The sequence below is a fragment of the Anarrhichthys ocellatus genome, unplaced genomic scaffold, assembly GCF_004355925.1.
Source record: "Anarrhichthys ocellatus isolate YVR2014 unplaced genomic scaffold, GSC_Weel_1.0 scaffold6, whole genome shotgun sequence".
NCBI classification, from domain to species: domain Eukaryota; kingdom Metazoa; phylum Chordata; class Actinopteri; order Perciformes; family Anarhichadidae; genus Anarrhichthys; species Anarrhichthys ocellatus.
The window spans coordinates 11,154,950-11,178,355 of record NW_022280036.1 but is presented as its reverse complement, the minus strand read 5'-3'; the positions used below and the strand labels follow the sequence as shown (position 1 = coordinate 11,178,355).

The window sequence follows — 23,406 nt, the reverse complement described above, 5'->3', positions numbered from 1 at the left end:
CACACACACACACACACACACACACACTAGCACAGAGTGAGAGACAGCTCTTTCGGGAAGCGGGCAGCTTCAAAGCTCAGGTGCGCTCATGGAAGAGCAGGCACATGGAAAACAAAGGCAAACATGCAGGCCTACATTTGGTTGGAGAGCATCACAAGGTTCACTCAACCCATCTTCTCCTGCAGCGAAAAAGGCTAACGTAGAGTGAAACAGCGTAATGTGCACACCCGAAAAATGTAAAGCTGGCTGTTGATGCGCATAGAGGCGTTTACGTAAGCAAACACAAAAATTACATAATGACGAATAAAGAAGAATGTGAGACATTTGATGTGAACCATTGGTTTTGATTTGGGGAAAGTTCTGAGGCAGATGTTGTTTTCCTATTTGCATCTGTCCTGAATTAGGTGTCTGTGAGACGCTGTGTGATCCCTCTTTTGCCCTGTTGACTCAGGGCTGCCCTGCAGGTCCAACAAAGCCTCTTTGTTGCTACATACTAATAAAAACCTTCTGGAGACATGAAGTTCTCAATCAATCCTTGTCACATTTGGTAGACCAGGCAAACTATGGCTACATTGAGAAGCCATTCATCTGGAAGTATTATATTTTCTAAGTAGGCAAGCATTGGTAAACAATTGTGTCGATCTTTGTAGTGAAATAACCAGTTTAAATGATAAGGCTGGTGTTATTCTTTTTTTTTTGTCTTGTCCCATGAAAAGATCAAAACCATTTGCTCTTACTCAAGACATACTGTAAATCTGTCAACAAATACAAAGGGTGGCAAATATGCTGTATACTTTTATTAAAAACATACAAACAGGTTAAGGTAGTTTCTCTGAACAGCTGGGTACTGTAGTTTTATCAAAATGTGCTCAAATAGGAGTAAATCAAATTTTCAGCAACAAATTTGGTGCCCTAAAGACTCAAGCAGCAGAACAGTGTCCATGAGATTAACTCAATTTACAAATAAACTAAACTAAACTAGTGCTTCAGCTCTATGGCTCAGAAGAAGGGGTGATATCAGGCTTTTTACGAGGATCAATACATTTTTGGTGTTAACAATAAGAAGAATACAAAATGTCATCAGACTTATACTTTAAATATACTTTTCACCTGGATTTTATTTTGAGAAACTTTCACTTAAAGAAAAGTAATCTCAGTAAAGGTCACAAAGGGTTGTGGTTTAACCCGCTAATGATCAGTATACAAATCCCACCCACCTCTGCTTAAGAGGCCAACTGTTTCTGACCAGATTAGTATCATATGACAGGATTAGCAGTCATCTCTCAAATTCACCCCCCTACCTTCCAGGTCAATATTGTTGAGGCTTTTGTGCAGACTTAAACAATAAACACAAATCTGGTTTCTGGATGTAATAAACTCCAGACATGGTTCAAGGTTCAAATTATTCAACCATGAAATCAGGGAAATATTTTCCTTCTGTAATATCCCGATTACAGCAGTAAAACAATACCCATAAAATAAAAGCATATATTTTAAACAACATTAAACTATATTAAATACACAATAAACACTAAATAGAGAGGCTAAAAAATATTCCAACAATACCATACCATCTAAAGCCTTTAACATGCATCTTACTTTCCCCATATCAACTTAAATATCAGCTACAAACACACTCTCTGACTGCTGCAGAAAGGGTTTTTCAAAAGATGCACACAGTCTACGCATATATCTTTATAATCATAACTCCATCCTAGACCTGATCTTCCTCTAAAGTCCTTCTCTTCGATGTCCAGTCACAGCACAGGCGAGTCATCAATCTCACCCTCTTACATCGTACAGCAAGCACATCAGTTTACGGCCGCACTATGCAGGTGAGCTGTTGAGCAGCCTCTTTGTGAAGCGACGACCACTGCATGGTCAACATATTGATGGATTAAAAAAGAGGTTTAGAAAACAAGGCTTAAGTCTCTGCACAGTGCGGCTGTGAACTGGTGTGCTTACAGTACGATGAACGATGCAACCCATCAAACAGTTGTTGAGATATGTCAGTAGAGCTATTACCAAATCGGCGATTCTCTAAGTCTAAGGTCTCGCCTTACTCCATTTTTTCTCTTGCAATTAACTTCAAGGATGTCAAACTATACAGCAGTGGGGAGCACTGCAAGAAGTGCTTTGCAAAATGTTTCATGAAAATATAAAAATGTCAGCTTTGTTCTTCCATAATTCAGTAGCCACAGAAATGTGTGTAAGAATAGTCTGAAGCGCTGTTATTTGGAGCTCATTTAATTCCACTGAATTCTCTTGATGAAGAAAAGAGCTTTTGGAGTATACAAATTTTACCATAGAGGGTTTACAGTCACTGATAGGGAACAAGGCTACTTTTAATCTTCTGAAGACATTTACTCCAAGAGGCAGTCTGTGATCAACCAACCAAACAAATCTCTAATTTTCCTCTTTCTCTGCGTCTCTCTTGTTCGTTCTCTCCTCAACAGACAACGATTGCTGAGCCCTTTTTAGCCAGAGAATAGAGACTGCAGTGAACCTGGTTGACTCCACTCTGCTTCTCAGCGGTATCTCAAGTAGCTTGGAATGGCCCACAGAGAGTTACAGAGAGCACCAGGTCTACTTCAAATTCACCCCTTTCCTACTTCTGTGATTATTTCTCATTAAAGAAAATGCAGTTAGTAATTTCCTCTGTTGAACCAGCCTGAGCACTGAATGTTAAATCTATTTTTTGTGTAGTGTGAGACCTGCCCCCACTAACAGTCAATATACTGTGTAAACCTGGTGAGGAGAAAATAGCCATTACGTCATGCTTTCCATTCACGTGACGACCCCATTGTTTGCTGCAGAATAAGACTGTAAATTAAAAATATCGCAAATCCCAAAGGACAATCCACTAGGCACTTAGTTTAATCTAGTGTGTGTGTGTGTGTGTGAGTGCATGTGTGTGTCTTTTACCAGTAAATACTTCATGAAAAACAATTATATATTTTCCCTTCATTGTTGTGATAGCAAAGCACAGAATTCAAATGTAACTTCAAGCAGCCTTTTAGCACTGCCCATTCCTACTTGTTTACAAAGATAAATGTGTTACAGTGTGTCTGCGCTGTGCCAGTACAGACTGTTCTCCAAACTTTCACGTAAAACATGATACATTTTTTTGATAATGATACACTTTTTTAGACTGATAACAAAAAACAGACAGACATTCATTGGAAAAAAAATGGAATAAAGAAATAAGGGATTTTTATCTGTAAGGAAAAGGGGAGAATCTGTTGCGGGGATGTGTTAAATAACTTGCACCCAGGCTGCACCTATATGTGATTTTTATCTTCCAATTACACCAAGGTGCCATTAAGTTACAGGCGGGTGCATGGAAATATTTAGCAAATATGCTGTAGGATTTTTTTCAACCTGCTGAGTTGCCTTACTTCACCTGTAAGCAGTTCAGCAATGTGGGAAAAACAGTGAGGATAAGTTAGGCAGACATGAATTTAAATTAAAGATATCAATGAGTCTCAAAGCTAGAATTACTGCCCTGCGGTTGTATGCCAACCAATCATGTTGCAGTTTACATCCATGTCTGTCCAAAATGTCATCACTTCATCATTTTATCCTATTAGACATTTGTGTGAAATTGTCGTAATTACCATTTGAATTCTATAATTATGGCCAGAAATATGTTTTGTGAGGTCACAGTGACCTTTGACCACCAAATCTAATCAGTTCATCCTGGAGTCCAGGTGGACGTTTGTGCCAAATTTAAAGAAATCCTCTCAAGGTGTTCCTGAGATATCCTGTGGGTCAGGATGGACGTACGTACGTATGTACGGACGGATAACCCCAAAAAAGAATGCCTCGGCCACAGCTTAACAACTAAAACAACAAAACAGACACCGATGGCAAAGACACATTATCAGTCACATATGAGCCAGCCACATAGAAACACACGGCAAATAAACTGCACTGTTACTTCCCGCAGGTTAATGTTGCACCTCAGAGAGGTTAAGAGAGGGTGTAATAAAAGCAGCAGTTAAACTGTCTGGCAACACTTGCAGTACTATACCCTACAGTACACCTTAGGCTACATGAATAATAACAGTGTAGAAACACAATCGATACACGTTCGCTGATGAAACCTTGAAGCATATCATTTAAATCACCATGAATAATTTATGTAATCCATAGTTGTGGACGTAAATAGGTATAAAGTTAAGTCGGAAAGCAGGACAGTGAGATGATTTCTTTTTGTTTCAGCACAACTCAAGCACATAAGATTGGAGATGAAATAACGAAGATGGGTCCTCACACGTTGTTTAACTAAAGAGTAACTTAATACAATTATAAAACCTAGTGATTCACTTCCCTCTCTAATAGAGGGCCCTATCTTACAAACGGTGCAACACTTCTTTTTTTTGCATGTCTATCCACTCTGTTTAAACCAGGTTTTTCTGCAGTTTCAGATAAAGATTAGGCAACACTAATATTATTAGCATTATACAATGTGTGTGACACATCAATCTTCTCTGTTGATGATGAAGACCAACAGCATTACAAAACAAAGCTCCATTATATCCAAAAAGGAACAAGAGGTCTCAGTGCATTTTGTGCTGACGTTGACCTTGTAATCACAGGAGAAGATACAGAGTATAACGTAGTAGCAGACTCAATCAGTTTTCATGAAGTGATAAACGTTTTTCTTTGTCATACAGTGTGGAATTCTGGTTGAGATAACTGAAAACGGCCTTGCAGATCCCATTTAGACTGCAGGGTTTTTGAATATAGCCTAATCTCAAACCTCAATGAAATAGATAAAACACCTATATAGTATTAAACAGATTAGATGCAGGTCTAAAAACCCAAAGGTGTAGATTTAAAAATCAATAGCAACAAAATAACAGTAGGTAAGCACAGTCTACATCTTCCACAGCACGGTGATGTGAAAACGATGCAGAGATGTGATGAGAGGAGCAAAGGAGATAAAAGAAAGGAAAGAACAGGGAGGAGAAAAGAGGTGCCAGTATGGGAGAAGAATGAGTTATTCAAAATGTAGAAGTCGATAAGAGGACATAAAAGAAGGGCAGAAAGAGTAAGGGGAAAGTGAAACACAAGCTGAAGAAAAGGAAAGAAAGGTGAATGAAATGAAGAAGATGAGAGAGGTCGGCAAAGAGAGGAGCAGAGAGTAGAAGAGACAACAGCAAGAGGGAGTGAACTAATCTACAGTATATTGTATCACAAAGCTGTTGTCCCCCCCCCCCGCATCAGTGACTCTTTCCATGGTACTGCCTGTTACCGCTAAATACCAACAGTATGAAGCTGCTCTCACAGAAACAGGGAGGTTGAACAGCTCAGGCTGAAAAGTGTCAGACCAAAGCAACTGTTATTCTGTAAAATGCCATTATGTTAACTCCAAAAGCAAAAGCAGTAGTTTATTGCTGTGCAGTGAATGTGCTTCAACGGGTCAGCGATAATGAGGTAAATGTATTACAGGCAACTGTTATTGGCAGACAGTATCACACAGGGTCAGTCAGTGAAAACACCTCTTGTGCTCTCTCTATATTCAATTGGATTTTTGCACGGTTAAATGTGATACAGTGGACCAAGACAATAAGAACTGAACAGCTGGTGGTGTATTCAGTCACCTTATCAAACCACGTCAAGTCGGCGTGAGTTCCAGTAGATAGACAAAGTGTATGCAGCTGAAATTGTGTTGAAAATATGTAGATAAATGCATGTGTCAGATGTGTTTCACTGCATGAACACCTCTCTGAACTCCACTGAATTAGGCCCCTCCACTGCAACTTAACCTACCCTGTCCTGAGTGTATGACATCATATGCTCTTGTCATGAAAACACAACCCTACAAGAGGAGGTGATGTTGTGTTTTTTTGGCAGAACGAAGGAAGGAGAAGCGGTGGAGGATGGGAACCAGAGCCAGCCAGCCAGCCAGAGAAGCGGATGGAGACACGGCAGCCACGGGGGCTGCTTCAAGCCTGGTGGTGATGAGATGCGATGGGACCCGACCCTGCAGAAGCCCCAGCCAGTGTGTTAGCTGACTAATCCTATAGCCGTCCAGTGCCAGGATCCAGACTCATCAGCTTTGGTGTTCTCTTGTCAGACTCATTTTTATAACGTCCCACTGGTCAATTCGAACCACTAATGCCCAATACAACGGCCCCTAATGCCAAGTGATTACGGAGTGCTGTTTTAGCACATTTGTCGCCTGAAAAGAAAGAAAGAGACACAAGGCTGTGGGCTGGCTCCCTGCTCAAAGGACCAGCCTGATGAACTCAGCAGAAAGGGAGCGGACCTAAAAGCCAGTCTAAGCCACCTCTCTCAGTGTGGGCACTGTGGGGCCTGCGCTGGGTCCGGACTCAGCTGAGCGGTGGGCAGGGATTAATAGTGCCCTATTCTACAGTTTATAGACAGTTCCTGTGAGCTCATACGTGAGGAGACACTGAATGTGCACATGCAGACCTTTCCTGTGTGCGGGCAGAGAGATGCAATGGTGTAGGTTTAATTCTAAAGCTGGTGGGGACACAAGGTTGATTGAGGAAATGTCAAGGAGGCAGGAAAGTCCGAGGTCATGGTGGTTTGGTTATGATTTGTAAACAAAGTAAATTAGCTTGCTGTAAACTGCCACAAAGGGTGTAACAAAGGTATGTTGAGAAATATATGTACAAAAATGTTACGGCTGCAATTTACGATTATTTTTGTTACTGATTCATTTGACGATCATTTTATTATATTAATGGCAGGAAGTACTAAAACTAAAACTAAAATAAACTCTCACAATTGCAGTTTCCTTCTTTGAAACTGTCTGATTAACGATATGAATCCCAGAGAAATGCAGTGCACTTTAACATAAGACAAAAAAATAGCAGCAGATCCTTACAATTGAGAAGCTGGAACCATCGTATAATCGTTTCAGCCATAAAGTTTCAGCCATAAAGATTATACAAACAGATTATTTTTCAAATGTCAACATAAAGAAATACAGAGAGCTTTATCAAAGTGCTAAAAATGGTATGAGATATAATGAGTTTTCCCTATAGACTGTATATAAGAAGGTTTCCCCCTCTCATGACCTACACTTGGACATTACAATTACCAACTGACAGCATGGAGAAGATAAGAAGATGCAAAGTGATTCTAACTGTCATAGCGTGACCAATACTGGATTTTTGAGGGCGATACTTACATTGATATTTGACGTTTAAAAAAATGGAATAACAATACTGCGGCTAATTGGTATCTATACAGATACCAATATAACAGCAAATACGTTCTTATTGATCTATATTCAAAGGTCTACTATAACTCTAATAACTACTGTATTTCCAAACTACTTACTTTAAACCCATAGAATTTTTTGATTTTCTTTAAGGACTAAACTGAGGTATTCCTATCATCTCTACACTTATAGAGAGAAGTGTTGGAATAAAAATAGGCTACTATATATGGAGTTCAGACCACACAATAGCAGAAAAGCTAGAGGTTGTATGACATGAAGAGTACAAAGCAAAATAATAGGCAAACAGAAGTTTTAATGACTCATCTTTTACTCCCGGTATTACCATATAATGTTGGCATCACACATGAATGCAAACAGGATGTCCTCAGTTGGCTGAGGGACAAACCGTGCTACAGGCAAATCCTGTGTTCACATTCGGCTGTAATGTCAGTTATATGTCATCTGCATATCTCTTGTCCTCATCTTTTTATGTATATTAAATGCATAATAACAGCAAAAAAAAGAAATAAGATTGACACAACAGAGAAAAAAAATGTGAATGCAGAGTGGGTATGTTGTATTTGCCTTTGCTGTACCACCAACAGGGAACAGAGTGTTGTGTAGAGATGTTATCTGCCTCTGTTTGCCTACAGCTTTTGTATCACCTGGGGTCCCCTCAGTTGAACTAGTGCCACTGGTCTAACCATTTGACATGTATAGCAAACAGCATATGGAAGCAACACTGCTGTGACAACAACACCAGGGAACACACTGAAGAAAAAACACCTTTAACGCTGCACTAACTGTTCGCAGTCAAGGCAGTGTAGTCCTGCTGTCATTTATATGATATACTCTGCTGAGCCGAGCCAAAGTCAACAACACAGGACAAAGCTGACGAAGCTTTGCATATTCGGATATGATTGCAGGTATCGTTGCAATGTTAAAAACCTTAATGAGAAGCTGGTTTACTGCAGCTGAGTACACACAGCAGCTAGCAAGTAGCTGCTAGGAAAGTAAAGATAAATGTATGCAATACCAATATTAATTCTTTCATTTTCATGTTTTAACTAAGAATAATTAGTTAGACGACGCACATCTAAGAATTACTGTTAGTTATGTGCTGCAGTTGCCTTTAAATTAGTACTTTTTGATTTCTTTAGACGACTTTTCACTTATGAAGATTAAATACACATTTTTTTCCAAAAACAATTGGAAAAACTAGATTTGGTAAAATTTAAAACTTGCTCTAAAAAATAAACAGTGCATGTTAGCTATATGAACATACTTCTTGACCTTTTTAATTAATATTTAAGACTGCTTTGATCTTTGCTTTTCTGGGACAAAAACAAATATTAAATATCACCTAAATAAGCATTTGGACTCGTTGCTTTCCATTCCCTGTATGCAACTAATGGAACATGCATATCTTTAATTACACAGTGTATCAGAGGGAATATTATGCAGACCACAGCTACAAGGCTGTGATTAGCTCTGTTGTCATGCTGTTAGTCAGTGTGTAATGTGCAAGAGCAGCAGTCCCGAGGGAAGGTCAGACCATATGACACACTAGGACTCTGCAGGACGACAGTATTTTTAACCAGAATGTTTCTGAATCACTACAGTTAGCGCAGGACCCAGAGAGGGAAAGATAGGTATAAACCTGACGTAGAATCATTCATCTTCACCTACACTTAAACCTACGCATAAATCCAGCCACATTTAGCCCACTGTATGGTAATTGACTTTGAAGAAAAGGATTGCTGCCTGCATATCATATTCAGGTGTCTCAGATTGACATGGTACGTGGTAAGCCTTGTCTGAAATCTACAACAGGAATAGTAACAAAAGGAAATAATCCCCTTTGTATTTATATATAGGCGACACGACATTATGCATGGACAAGATTAAATGGATTTCACTCTGAAATCCCTTCATTGGAAGTTCAAATGGACTGAACTGCCTGTGAGAAAAAAAAACACACACAGTATGTATATGTTTTTTTAATTTATGCTAAATAATGCATTTTTCTTGAATCACAAGAAAAATACATTTAACATTACAGTGGCAAAAGTCCAACATGAAACCATGAGGTTCATTTTTTTAATTTAGATTATTGTCAGTTGAAAATTTAACTTTTTACAAGTTCCAACTCTACACTTTCTTCTCCATATCTAAATTACTGCCATCAGCAAATCCCACGACACAGATACAATGATTTTAAGATGATGCAAATCAGTCAGCACACAAAATGACATACTGATTTAAAGTTACAGTTCAAACTATAGAGATACAGAACACTGACGGCCCTTTTGTAATACTTGTTCAGAGCAGAGAATGATCGACCAAAAAGAAATACCCTTGCAATAAATATCTACCTTAAAAAAACATCTCCTTTCATCTTTCTGCAGAGGACCAAACATTTAGACCTGATCAGCATTAATTCAACATATTAACATCAAACACTAACAAATACGGTAATAAATCAAGCCTGCAGCATAAAACCACTCTGCTTAACGCTAACCTTCCAAAACCTGGCATTTGATCAGCTCTGTGCTTGTCATACATTATCAAACTGTCGCACTTGTTCACTCACCACACATGCGTGCATATGCCTGCACGCAGTCTGACTCCAGCAACGCTTGACCCAGAGGGATGCTTTTGCCCGCGTATGTGTCCCTCCGCATGCACGAGCGGCATGCAAGTGAGTGAATGTGTGGTGATCCTCAGCAGCTCACATTGTGGACTGAGAGCAGAGCCAACCTGGTGTGACATCTGTGAAGGCCGTGAGATAATCTACATGACACTGCCACTGATAGGAGTGGAGATATTGATTTAAAAAGCGCCAGCTCTAAAATTAGATTCCTATGTGTTCCGATTGGGCCAGAGGCATGCACCTCTGTGGCAATATGAGCCCATGGGCAGAGCTGTGAGAAGTGATCAAAGCTTTGAGGGGGAACCCCTACAACTCCAGCAGTCCTGACTAAAGTCAGCCTAACAACGCGGGGCCCTCTGGCCTAACCTCCTGTCCCCTACCTCCCTCCATCCTCTCTCCCTGTGATAACACAGACATTCCTGAGCTCCTTCCCTGCCTTGCCGCAGGCCTCTCCCTTAATTCCAGTGGAGTGTGTGGAATGTTGGACTGGAGAGCCGAGCAGCCAGGCGACTGGAGGTGTACAGACGAGAGGAAATGAACAACATTAATAAACTCAGGTCTGTTATGGCTGCTGCTGCTTGAAGCACCTGCATACCCCACCGCAGGATGGACCGGCACGCACACACACACACACACACACACACACACACACACACACACACACACACACAGACACACAGACAAGCAGGGAGAACATCTGCCATACAATTTGCAAATCTGGAGCAAGCCTATCCATATGTACCTTTGTAGTTGGATTAACTATGTCACTGAAACAGAGGGTTGGATTACAGGAAATGATGGGATCTCATTCTAACTCTAACTCTAACGTTTGAGTTTCATGAGAATATTTTATTTCGAAATTATTATTTAGTATTTAGGCATGTCTTTTCTGTGATATGATCTTTCTAATGACGTACAGTACTTTTACCACGATTCTAGATGCATAACCTGAAGGAGGAAGCCCTACTCTAAGACTACTCTGATCTGTAGCCTAAGCCACTCAAACAGAAAATCAGCAAAATGTGCAAATTCTAGAAAGTTAGAGGCTAGTCTGTTCGAGTCAATTTCCCTCGGACAACTAAAAGGTGTGTGAGAAAGAGAGACGGGGAGATCAAGAGCAGAGAGAAAAATAAAGCTGCTACAGGCCAGGTGAGCAGAGCACAAAGCAAGATCAAAGGGAAAAAGACAGAGATTTGGCAAACGGTATGATCTAAAAAAAGAAAGAAGAGGGAACGCTCTGTTCTGGGCGTTACATTCAGAGGCAGAGTGATGGGCTGGAAAAAAAGATGAAGGGCAAAACATATTAGAAAAAGTGATATACGGCACTGCAGCGGAGTCCGACATGCATAAATCTCCACCACTCCTCAGCGCTTCTGGAAATCAATTCTCTCCATTGGTTACTGCTTTATTTATGGGTCACCATTAGGGATAAACCATCAGCTGCTATGATGACTGAGTTGCTGTCACCAATACATCCAGCTGCCTCCCTTGAGAATCACATGAGCAAGCATGAGCTTAAGGTCGGACAGAATTTTAAACTGCTGCAACCAGGTCTACCAATTACTTCGTGGTCCTTAAGTGTTCATTTGTGAATTGGTATTTTGAGGAAGTCAAAAGCAGGTCGATGTTTCCCGATCTGACTCTCAGTGTGCATGTGTGCTTGTGTAAGTGCCCACTTGCACGAGTGTGTCTGGCTGCCAGTCTCACTGACAAGAATGCGGCTCCTCACACAGAGAAGAGACAATCAAAAGCGACAACGTCACGGAGCTGTCACGTTCGTTCTGACTGCACCAAAGAGTGGGGGGGTTATAGTGCTGCGACTTCTCCTTCGACCTTTTCCAGCACCTTGACACGTCCTCTCTGCCCAGTTTGTCTCCCCACCACGCCATCTCTACCTGTTATTGCTGCCCACCTGCTTGGCTCCTTGTCTGTTTGCCAGCCCTGCTCCAGGACTACGGAGGCCGGTCAGCCTTATTAAAAGAAAACAAGCAGGAGAAATAACTAGGGATGCAGGGATATGAGGACAGTTAATCTGCTGGCAACAGCACTGAGGCTCGGAGGGAGCTTCCACTGAAAACAAGCCAGAAATATATGCTGTCTTGAGGGCATACCTCACTGAACAGGACTCCTCTAAAGAGGGTCATTGGTTTGAAGCTAGACATAAAACACCACCTTTATCCTTTGCAGCCCCACTGAACCGCCAGTTTAATACGGACGGCACCAGGCAGACGACGTTCAGTTCGGCTATGACACATCAGAATAGGATAGAAGGAGAAAGAATAGAAAGGAGTAGATGACTGTTTTTGTCTTGGAGCTTTTTTTCAGGCTCCAAGAAAAAGGCGCTGACCCATGGATGACAAAATCCCTATCACCTGACTGATCAGTCATCCCCCGCTGCTCTCCTCACCGCCCCCCTCTCTTATCCTTAACGAAATATCTCCAGCTAAGACTCGACACCACCTCGTGAAAATGAGCAGCCGTGCTGGGGAGTTCATATCTCCCTTTTTCTGTTTCATCAACAAGAACAAAACACCAGAACATTTTGTACTTGTTGTCCACGCAGTCTTCATGCCGCTCCCTGCACAAACATCTCGAAACACTTTCATTTCAAGGGGTCATGCTGATGTTTTGGCTCCGACAACGACATTCAGAATCAAGCCAACCACAGCTGTGAAACATAATGCTAAAAACAGACTTTCTAACTCCTTCGCATCAGCCAGTAGATAAGATATGATGACATAATTGTTATATTGGAGCTATATAAGAGGACACTAAAGTGTAGAAGGATCTGGGCCCATCTCTCTGTTTTCTCTCTCTGGTGCTACACAGTACTGCCACTCTGCTTGGCAGGGAGATCCCTAGTGAGCCTTTCTGGAATGTCGATTTCAGTTAATTACATTTTCTGGCATCTGCTTTGCCCATGGAGTCACCGGGGGAGCCACGATAGTATCTGCAGAACATCTGTCACAAGTTTTACTGGAAGTTAAATATATGTATTTAGCCCGCATATGAAATTAATGTCGATGATTATCTTAAATTCAGCGACTGCAGACATTCACACCACATGTTAAAATGTCTATCAACGAATTCACCTGCTTTTGACTCGTCTTTACGATCCACTGTTTTTGTCTCTCTTCACAAATACTTGGAAATTACTTAAAATATATGTTAGAAACATGAAAAGTGTTTAAGAGTGTAAAGATGTGTGTGTAACATATGAAATTTATCCACCGATGCTGAAGAGCAATAGCATCTCATTCAGATAGTTAAAATGGAGACTGAGGAGGTCAGCGGTCCGCTCATCGGTGGCGTTCAGATGTTTAGTGGTGAAACTCTGCCCTCTGCAGGATAAAAGCTCTCATTGACCTGTTTTCAGACAGGTCGACTGGAGAGGAGCTTCAGCGCTCTTTTAATCCTTTCAGTGTAGCAAAAGCACTATTAGTAGCCTTCAAGGTGTACTGCACAGTCAAAAAACAAAACAATGAATAGAGCTGGTACATAGATACTGGAGTATCCCAAAGCCTGGAGTTCCCTTTTTTGATTCATAAAGGGAATGTGATTATAACACTATTAAGATGCTAAAAAGCACCTTTATTTTCCACCTTTCCAAAGAAAGAGCATTTCAGTGGTTTGTAACCAGGAACACGGAAAAGGTTTTCTGAGTGTAACTATGATTTATGTATTTCCATAAACATCAATATACCACTTCAGCGTGCTTTATAGTAGTATATAGTAGTAGCTATACCTTATGTGTGCTGCCATACTAGCAGCCGTTCTGTGTGTGCATGAACAAAAGATCTGGCATTCCTACACAGTCCTGCATCTGTAAATGGGTAATACACAAAGCTGCTCAGGCCGAGTCACACAGCACTACTTCAGTCAATCAGCTACAGAGGACGTTCGTGCTCGTGCACAGGACAGGGGAAAGGCCATGGATGTATGAAGAGAAAGGTAGTGCGAGAGGGATGGAAAATCTGGATGGTGGTATTTGTTTGGGTGTTAAGTGAACAACATGTTTGTACAGAATCACTGACTCCACTTTTAAGAGGGCAGTACATCTTTGTCAAATAAAAAAAAAATGCAAGTATTAAGGATGAATGCATACATCTCCTGTAAGTAAAAACCCGAATAGTCTAAAGCAATGATTCAACCAATTCCATGCCTGCTTAAACACACATATAAATCTGCAGAAACTTCACAGCTAGATGAGACCTTTAACCCCAAAGGCCCCAGAGGTCACTTTGAGTCTCTGTGCTGTGGAAGTCAATCGGCAAAGAATGCTGACTCATTTGCCTCACATTCTCTCTCTTTCTCTCTCTCTCTCTCTCTCTCTCTCTCTCTCTCTCTCTCTCTCTCACACACACACACACGCACACACACAAACATTGTTTTCTGCAATCTCACTATTAGCATTAGCACAAGAGGATGTAGCTTCACTCTCTGTGATATTTGTATTGCCCCACCTACAATACAGACAGCATATCAGTGTTGTAATCAGACCTGTTGGAGATCACTGATAAAGTTTAGATGTGAAGAGAAAACCCCAATGATTCTTAAACATGAAAATATGTGGTTACTGATGTCGTAAACATATAAATATGTGAACTAAAATGACTGGTCAGTTTCTTGGTCCCATCCTAGGTACTCAGCAGCAGAACAGGCCATCTCTGCCTTGCTTAATGGACTTGGGCGGAGGGGCCATCACAACTGGGAGCAGAGTACATCCCTCAGCAGGTAGCATCCTGAAATAGCAACCTTGATCCTAATGGTGCGCAGCATTGCCCCTGGCTTCTGACAAATCCATCCTGAGAGCCCCCCTGTCCCCGGGCAAGTAGTCCTCCTGAGGCACGCACACACAAAGACGGACACAGACACACACACATGCAGTGACAGACAGAAAGAAAGACACACACATATCTCCATGCACCCGTCGGCTCTGGTTAACCCATTTCCTCTTGGGTTCTCAGTTTTTCTTTCACCATTTGCTTTACTCCTCTCAGCAGACAAGACGCCACAAAGCCAGATTGCAGGTTGCCATCATGGCTTCCCCGGGGGCGTTTCACTTTACAAAGTTTCACATTTCTGGTGGTCAATTTAGTTGAGAGGGAACATAAAAGTCAAACCTCAAATGAGAGCCCCTGGAGGTGCATGCACAGAGGGAAAGGTTAGAGAGAGAGAGAGAGAGAGAGAGAGAGAGAGAGAGAGAGAGAGAGAGAGAGAGAGAGAGACCTATACAGCTGCAGTACCAAGGAGACTGAGATTGCTAAAAGAGGGTAAAGTACACAGGCGATAAAATAAAGTACAGGGACGAGGGTGACACTTTAGCCTGCACTTCCACTGATATGACAAAGACATCAAATGAGTAGGAGGTATATTCTGTTTAAAATTTGATCGTATTTCAAGATGTATCTGCGTAAGATGACGGCCGAAGACAGAATAAAACATTTCCTCAACATACTTTCAGCTAAATCTCTGAAGTGGAATCTGGGATGCTGCTTCAGGAGCTGCTAAAGACAAAGACTTGTGACAGTAATATGGCAACTTTATTGCTTCATTAGATGGTGAGGAGTGATAAGAAGAATATCAGAGAGAATAAAAACACTTGAAAAATGCACTTGATCATTAAAAAATAAGTCCCATTTATCAACAAGTAGAAAATAGTGAAGGCTAGGAATAAAGAACTCGTCCAACTCGTATTCTGTGGATACTGAGATGCAGTGTTTATTGCATTTTGTGTAGCCATACATATATATGAAGATATAATTGTCTTGGGTCTTTGCCGTTTTGACTCCTTCATTGAGTGTCAGTTGCAGTCTGTGGCTTGAGTACAAGTTTCTTTCATATTGTGAATGTAATGGTTGAAATGTTGCTGTTTAAATGAACTTAATGCTCACACTGTGTGTATTGATTACTGTTACACCCATTGTCTCTGTTGATATGAAAGCTGAACACTAATCTCATTGATAATCTTGAGTGTGTTGAATTAAACCAACAAAATATAGGTTAATAATAACATATGACTATAACAAGGCTAAAAACAGATGATAATATCTAATAGACGCATTAATGGAAGAGCAGAAAATAAACTCTCCTCTAGAGCTACGATTAGACTTTAAACCAACAGATTCACTGAAATAAAGAAATCTTGGGCATAACCACACACTACAACCCTATTTTTTTTTCTCCCTGCCGTCTCAACATAAACTCGGCGATTCACATCACTTCAACCTATATGTGCCAATCAGCCTAGCCTCCCAGTCCCAGGGCAAAGTAATTGTGTCGCCATGGAAACAGAGGAGAAGGCCTAAATTCTGAGCTGCTGAGAATTCGTCCCATCTCGTTAGACGAGGCTGCTGCCGCCACGTGGTAGATGAACGCTGAAGTCACAACTTATGCATGAGCCAACGACTGTAATGTTCACAACTTTCCGTCACAATGAACAAACCACAGCCAGAACCCCCCCCCCCCCCCCAAAAAAAACAGATAAATAAAATTGTTACTGTATACCACGGGAATGCAACACATGGCTGGCTACAGTATGCGCCACCGTGGGGTCAGCTGGTCTGATTTGATCAATAAAATTAATTCCACCGCTCCGTTACGTAAACATCGCAGGGAGTGTGCGCTGCTTAATGTTATTTATTCAATATTGACAACTACCAACGTGGTGTTAAGCAAAAATGAGTATCAATATACTGTCAACAAACACGTAAACAAAGAGCATGAAGGCGAGAACAATAGGTCATCTTTAACCAGCTGAAGCACATCAAATCAATACTATAGAGCAGCGAATTGGTGGGCTGAGTTTGTGGCCTGTGGCTACATAACACCAATACTGCTACTTTCCTTAAATTAGTTTCCCCATCTTTCTACTCTCTTTTCATTTTCCGTCCCTCCATCTCCCCATGTTGTGTCTTTTCTCATCCCTCCATGGCTCCTCTCTGCCCCCTTCTTCTGTCCCTGTTTGAATATTGCTGACCTGCAGACTGCCTAATGTGACCAATCAATATCACACAGAGGACAGCAGACCACCGGACATACTAATATGAAGACACACTTCCTGCAATGTATGCAGCCGGGCATCCCTTCAGCTAAGATCTCGCACACAGCACGCACATACACACCCTACAAACCAAGAGTGATTGATTCATTGAATTTAATGTCATGTGAACTGTTCCCTATGACCCTGTGTAAAATAAGGCGTTCTCACTCACAGGCTGCTACTGTGGATGTCATAGATCATTGCTTCATCTATAGAACCAACATTGATCCTGAATGCCCTTCCTGCCTGACATTACAGATGCATGGTGATGAACTAACGTGAGGGATGGGGAGCATGTCACTGTGCAGAGTGCTGCGTGTCATGAAACAGCGAATGAATCACTGCGATCAAAATCAAAGCTATAGGGAGCCTGAAAGTTACATGGTCATTCAATTAATTCAATTTATTTTGTACAGCCCAAAATCACAAATTTGCCTCAGAGGGCTATATAATCTGTCCACATACGACATCCTCTGTCCCGGGACCCTCACATCGGTTATGATTGTTAAAGATATTAGCAAACCCTCTGGGTTACCAGAAAAATGGAGGGAATGTCTTGTGCAGAATCTTTAGATGTTGGTCGCAAAACGCAGTGACTATGCTGTAAGCGGGATATTGCCCATTGAGGTGTGTATTATCAGGAATTAATGGACGAGGAGGAAGCCAGAACCATCTTCTGTGCACCTCGTTGGGCCGTATCCCACATACACACACACACACACACACACACACACACACACACATATATATATATATATGGAAGCGTTGTTATCCTCCAAAGAAGCTGGTGGACAAATTTAATTTGCAAATTCAGCAGCTTTTGGCTGGTGTTTGGTTTTAATTTCCCACACTAATGATGATGATCCCAGCAACTTTACGCTATTGTGGATTAAATAATTTGCTAAGAAATAACCACTGTTGCTGCTGTAACACCACATCCTGTCTCAGACACACACACACACACACACACACACAAAGGTACAAGCACAGAACAGGCACACATCCATAACCATAGACAATTTTCAGTGGCCTGTTTCAACTCAGGTAAGATACACGACTTGTATGTGGAATGCAATTTTGCCATGTTGTGCCTTGAGAACAAGGGATGAAAAAAATGAGTTATAAGGTGTCTGCGCAGCCTCCTGTCTATCCAGAGAAGATGTATTCATCTAATGGGAACATCCTGCACCCTGCTGTCAAACCATTCTCTCATCTCTCATACAGCCATCCATGTCATAACCTCCACTCCCCCCTCACATTCATCAATCTGTTTTGTAATCTCTCTTTTCTACTCTCTCTGTCAGTCCTGTTTGAGTGTTTGCCATCTTTAGTCAGCACCCATCAGCCTAGCAGGCACCCTGAGTGGTCTGCCTCAACAGGGTACATGATGAAGTATGTAACACTACACTCAAAAAGTCTGCAAGCTAGCTGTAGAAAATGCTACTCAATTTAAAAATGGCATAATCTGCTGTTTTCATCAACAAATCTAATGTATAAGTAGCATCACCACTGGTTTGTTTTCAGTGAACATATAACAGGATCAATCTCAGTGCTTACACTAACACTAAATAGTATCGATTTTACTGAGGTTTTGGAGATTGTATTGGGTAGCAGCAAGGAGAAGCGACCTTGTGTGTAATAATGATTTTACTCTCTGAGAGCAAAAAATAACTTTATTTACAACACAAACAGAACACTTAACCACAATAAAGTAGAGAACATTGTGTTACCATTGTACAGGAAAGCTCAAAAGTGGGAATAGCTTAATGAATAGAGATCAATATGTAGGTGTGGAGAGACACAAAGCTGCTGAGGGCTGTTGGCCTCCACACACACATCCCTCTCCCATGTTGTTAGATCAGGAGGGGGAGAGTAAGAGTGCAATCAAAAAATTAGACCTCAACCACAACCTTTGGAAATGGAGGGAGGTTTTTGTCAGCTGAAATCAGAACACACATGATTTTTTTCTGCTTGCTACCTGTCAAGTGTGGTTCTATTTGATGGGTGGGGTTAGCTAGTCACCTCAAATCACATTTGATTGGATAACTGTATCAAGATGAGTCGCAAAACATTTGTACATATATTTAGCAAATAACTAGATAAATGAATAACTAGGAGGGCACTCCCTTCACCGAGACCAATCCGCTCCAAAATGTAATGCGTTCTTCCTTGGCCCACGCTAACCCCTTCCACCAAGTTTCATGAAAATCAGACCCGTAGTTTTTTCATGATCCTGCGAACAAACAGACAAACAAACCAACAAACCGAACCAAAAAACACAACTTCCTTGGTGGAAGTAATTAAGGGGACAGGGGATTCATTTGATTGAGTCTTTGAGAATAAATGAGTTCTAGTTGGCTGAGCTTAATCAAACCATAAACATATAGGTGGCATGTCAGTAAATCTGAATTTTTCTTTGGAACAGTAACAGCTCTTTGGAAGGTACTGACCTTATTGGAAACAAAGAGATTTTACTTTAGAAAATGAGAAGTATTCACCTTTAATGGTCCACAGTTCCATATTGAATTCTATGTGATTCCGGCCTATGACTCCATTTCAAAGCCCCGATAATACATGGTGGTCATTGGCTAATCCTTGAAACCTTTCTGTGCATTCACTTTGCCTTAAGTGGAAAATGAAAGCCACAGTGCAAACCAGAGCTGTGCCTCATTGATCTCACCAAAATAGTGTGTACTTTCAGCTCAAGGACTAAGAATATCAGGTCACACTTAAAAGCAACAGACACACAAACACACACACACGTCTACCCAATGACACTGCTGTACGGAATCAATCCTCCACGTTGCATTAGAAGACGAATAGAGGAGCCATCGGTCTGTATTAAATAAAAGATAGCTATAATCCCAGGTGAGTTCACCCAGTTTAACCACAGATTTCCGATTCTCTTCTTCACAGCCTTCACAGTATTGTTTTTTTTTTATCACACAAAAATAGCTCCAAGTAAAAGAAAGAAAACACTGCATTATGAAGTAGATAATTTCTCCCATCTATTATTCATGCTTCAGAGTTACACTCATGCACATCTCGTGATGGTCCACAGCAGTGTAAGAGAAAACAAGCTAATGTATTTGTGTAACATGCTCGGAGCATCTGATACTGTTGCATAAAGTGAGATGAAATGGATACTGAGGCCTTTTTATAGTCTGCATCTTCGATGACGAAAAAGGAGGCCTCGACGTTCATATACAAACTTTGACCTTAGCTGAATAATGTATAGGATGTAAGATGTTGTATCTGCACTGAGATGTATTGATGGTACATAATGTTTTAGATGGGAGGGAGAAAGGTTGAAAAGACTGTAAGAATGGAGGTTTGCTTCTTAAAGAATGAATAATAAAAATAGTAATAACAGATAAAACTGTGAAGCATCACTATAACTCTGACTCTTCCTCCAACGCTGGCTTGTCTACAGTGAAGCCTGAACCTGAACCAGTTCTGCTGTATTCACATCAACATCAGTGTAAGTAAGGTTTGTACCAGAGCAGCAAAGTTGCATCTAACTTTCATTCACCATCTGCCTCTATAGCTCCAGTGCAACCCACCTCTGCTCTTACTGGAATCATGTCTGCAAAGGTATGACAGTAAAAGTTTAAATTTAGGCCAGACAACTCGCTGCCAAGGATTATGGAGCAGAGCACTTAAGGTTGTTCTAAAAATCTATGAGATATTTTCGCCTCTGTCACAAAATTAGAAACTGACAGGAAACTTGGATGTGTGTGTGTTGCATCATTCAGTTTGACGATGCTATGCTGTGTCATCCCTGACAGTCAACCGCACCCTGCGACTTCCTCTCTCTACCTTGAACCCTCCTACACATCAATAATGGGGTAACTTGTCCCACCCTTTCTCTGACAACAGGCCGGCTGCCTTGGATTGGAAGAATAATGACTCCTTACACAGGCACACAAGGCTGCTCTCAATTAATACCAACTAAAATACTGCACACCCAATGAGCACAAACACACATTGTAGACTGTCAACATGGAGAGGAAGGACGGGGGCAGATGAGGAAACATCACACTGTGGACATGTATTAAAGGAGACATCTACAGAGGGTCAAGACATAAAGAAAGTAGTAGGAAGAGAGTGAGAGAGACATTCAGTAGTGCGGAGCAGGAGAGAGATTTATCTGTGTCTGTGTGTCCACTGTGGTCCCATGCCACAAAAAACAGCCTCACCAAGCATGCATTAGTAGCAGGTTGGCATGATTTTACATCATAAACCGTTGGTTGCTTTCCCAAAAGCTACATCACTCATAAACACACACACACACACACACACACACACACACACACACACACACACAAACACAGGTACGAAAACAAGCACACATGCACAAGTACGCATGAGTTGACCGGTGGCGAGAGTGGGCCAAACGCAGTTCTCAGCTCGATGGCAATCCCAGAGTTAGTAAGGGTTTTTAGGTCCAAGCAGCTTACCCAATCATTTATCAGATTAATACTTTTCACGAGAATAAACCTGTCATAGAGAGAGACATATGGAATGTGTTAAAACTGTGCTCATCTGAAAATCAAAGATATATTGCATAACTAAAGGTCACACTGTGTGTGAGTGTGTGTTTGTGTGTTTATAGTGCGTGTGTTTGAGTGTACACGTGTGAGTAATAGTGCTGTAGCTTGTGTAAATGTTAAATCTGAAGAAAACAAAAATGTGTTTGGACTTCTCTCACATTCATTCTCCCTTGAAATCACAGTGCTTGTACTTTAGTCAATATCATCACAGCTTATTTTTAATGCAGGATAATAAAATATGATTGCTGCAGGAATACAAAAAAACCCCAAAACAATGGATTTGGTATTATTTTAAATGAATGGATCCAATTAATAAAAAAGTGAGTTTCTTCGACACTCTTTGTCTCCATAGAGATAGCACAAAGACTACAAACAAAAATTACAGTTTCTGATAATCAAATAATCATTTGTTCTATTTTAAGACCAAATGCCAAATATTTGCTGGTTGCAGCTTCTAAAATTTAAGGATTTATTGAATAAGCGAAGAAAATTATCCCCAGATTGATCGACAATCATTAGTTGCAGCCTTATTATCCTGAACTCCTCCTCTGTGTGTACATGTTAAGTTGGTGGCATCCAGTGGTGAGTGAGCCTTACGTTGGAGTCGAGCAGATCCATGCTGTCCAGGCTCTTGCTGCGGTGAATGCGGCCTTTGATGCGACGCAGGGAAGGTTTACCCTGGCTCATGGGCAACGAGAGGGTGGAGGTGGCAGGCATTGCCATAGCACCAGCGCCCCCGGTAGCACCTGTATGCCCATCTGAACACCCGGGAGCACCTGTGGGGGATGTGTCTTCATCTTGGGGGGTCACCCTGCAACAGAACAGACAGAGAAACAAAGAGGACATTAGAAATGATGCAGGCACAAAAATGCACTCCCATTTACGGCCTCAGTCACACTCTCCCTGTCTGAAGTCACACACAGTTAAAAAGGTCATGTGGTCTGACTTCAAATGAATGCTAATGTTGCTCTGTATCTGCTGGATGTTATAATAGGTGACTGGTTGTGAACACCATAACAATGCCGTGACAAAAGTGGCCCAAAGAAATCAGTCAATGAAGATTCAAGTGCATGTAGATGTACTGTGTGCCACCTGAATGCACCTGTTTCATTTCAATCAAGCTTTGACTGATTGTACAAACACATCTGAGATGTCTGTTTATGGCCTCAGCTCTTGAAAGTTCCTGATGTTGTATCGCTTGTGGGCTCAACAACTTGACGTGACCACATCTATTAAATACCACATGATTTGCAATGATCATGTTTTATCAAAAGAACAATCCGCACTGCTAGAAGGCACTGCTGCGTATATGAGGGAAAACATAAAGATGCCTGGAGGATCTAAGTGACGTAACTTTCCTCTTGCTGTCTTCACTTTTTAAAGGACATCCTCTCCTGTTGGCTGTAGTTGCATTCCAGCATGAGTGAATAATTGGGTTGAATGTCAGCGGGTAGCTTGCAGACGGAGAGGTATAAAGTTTCCACTTGTCTTCTATTATTAAGCCACAATGAAGCTGCTTTGCTTCTTACATGCACGGCTGCAAAGGGAGGGAATTTCCAAGGTAACTTAAGGTGAATTGCTCAGGAAAAAAACACTCAGTAATTATGACAATTTTCAACCTCATGCCTTGAAGGTGCAAGATCCGAGATTGGGATTGCCTCTCATCGCCTATCAACATGGCAACGGGTAGCTGGTGGCTCACAACCAACGGTGCTAAAAGCGCTAACAGTGCAAACTGTGGTGAAAGTGCTGACAGAGCTAAGCTTCCGCGATGGTGCTGTCGGTCAGGACAGCATCAGCTGTAACCGCCGTATGAAAGCCGCGCAGAGCAGCTGCCGTGACGCTCACATGCACTAACATGCACTAAAAGCAGGGAGAATCTCGGATAACAGCACACACAGAGGAAGAGTGACTCCATTATCTGCTCAATTAGACATTACTTCACTATATCTTTACA

The 23,406-nt window shown here is 41.4% G+C and overlaps 1 protein-coding gene across 9 annotated transcripts in view; it reads right to left on the bottom strand.

The window, feature by feature from the left end:
• Window positions 1-23,406, bottom strand: part of tjp1a (tight junction protein 1a) — an 83,418-nt gene that overhangs the window by 47,110 nt on the left and 12,902 nt on the right. For all 9 annotated transcript variants that reach the window (XM_031846725.1, XM_031846729.1, XM_031846730.1 and 6 more), the window contains exon 2: window positions 22,047-22,260. In XM_031846725.1, the coding sequence (XP_031702585.1) occupies window positions 22,047-22,260 (214 nt within the window). The remainder of the gene's footprint in view (window positions 1-22,046; window positions 22,261-23,406) is intronic.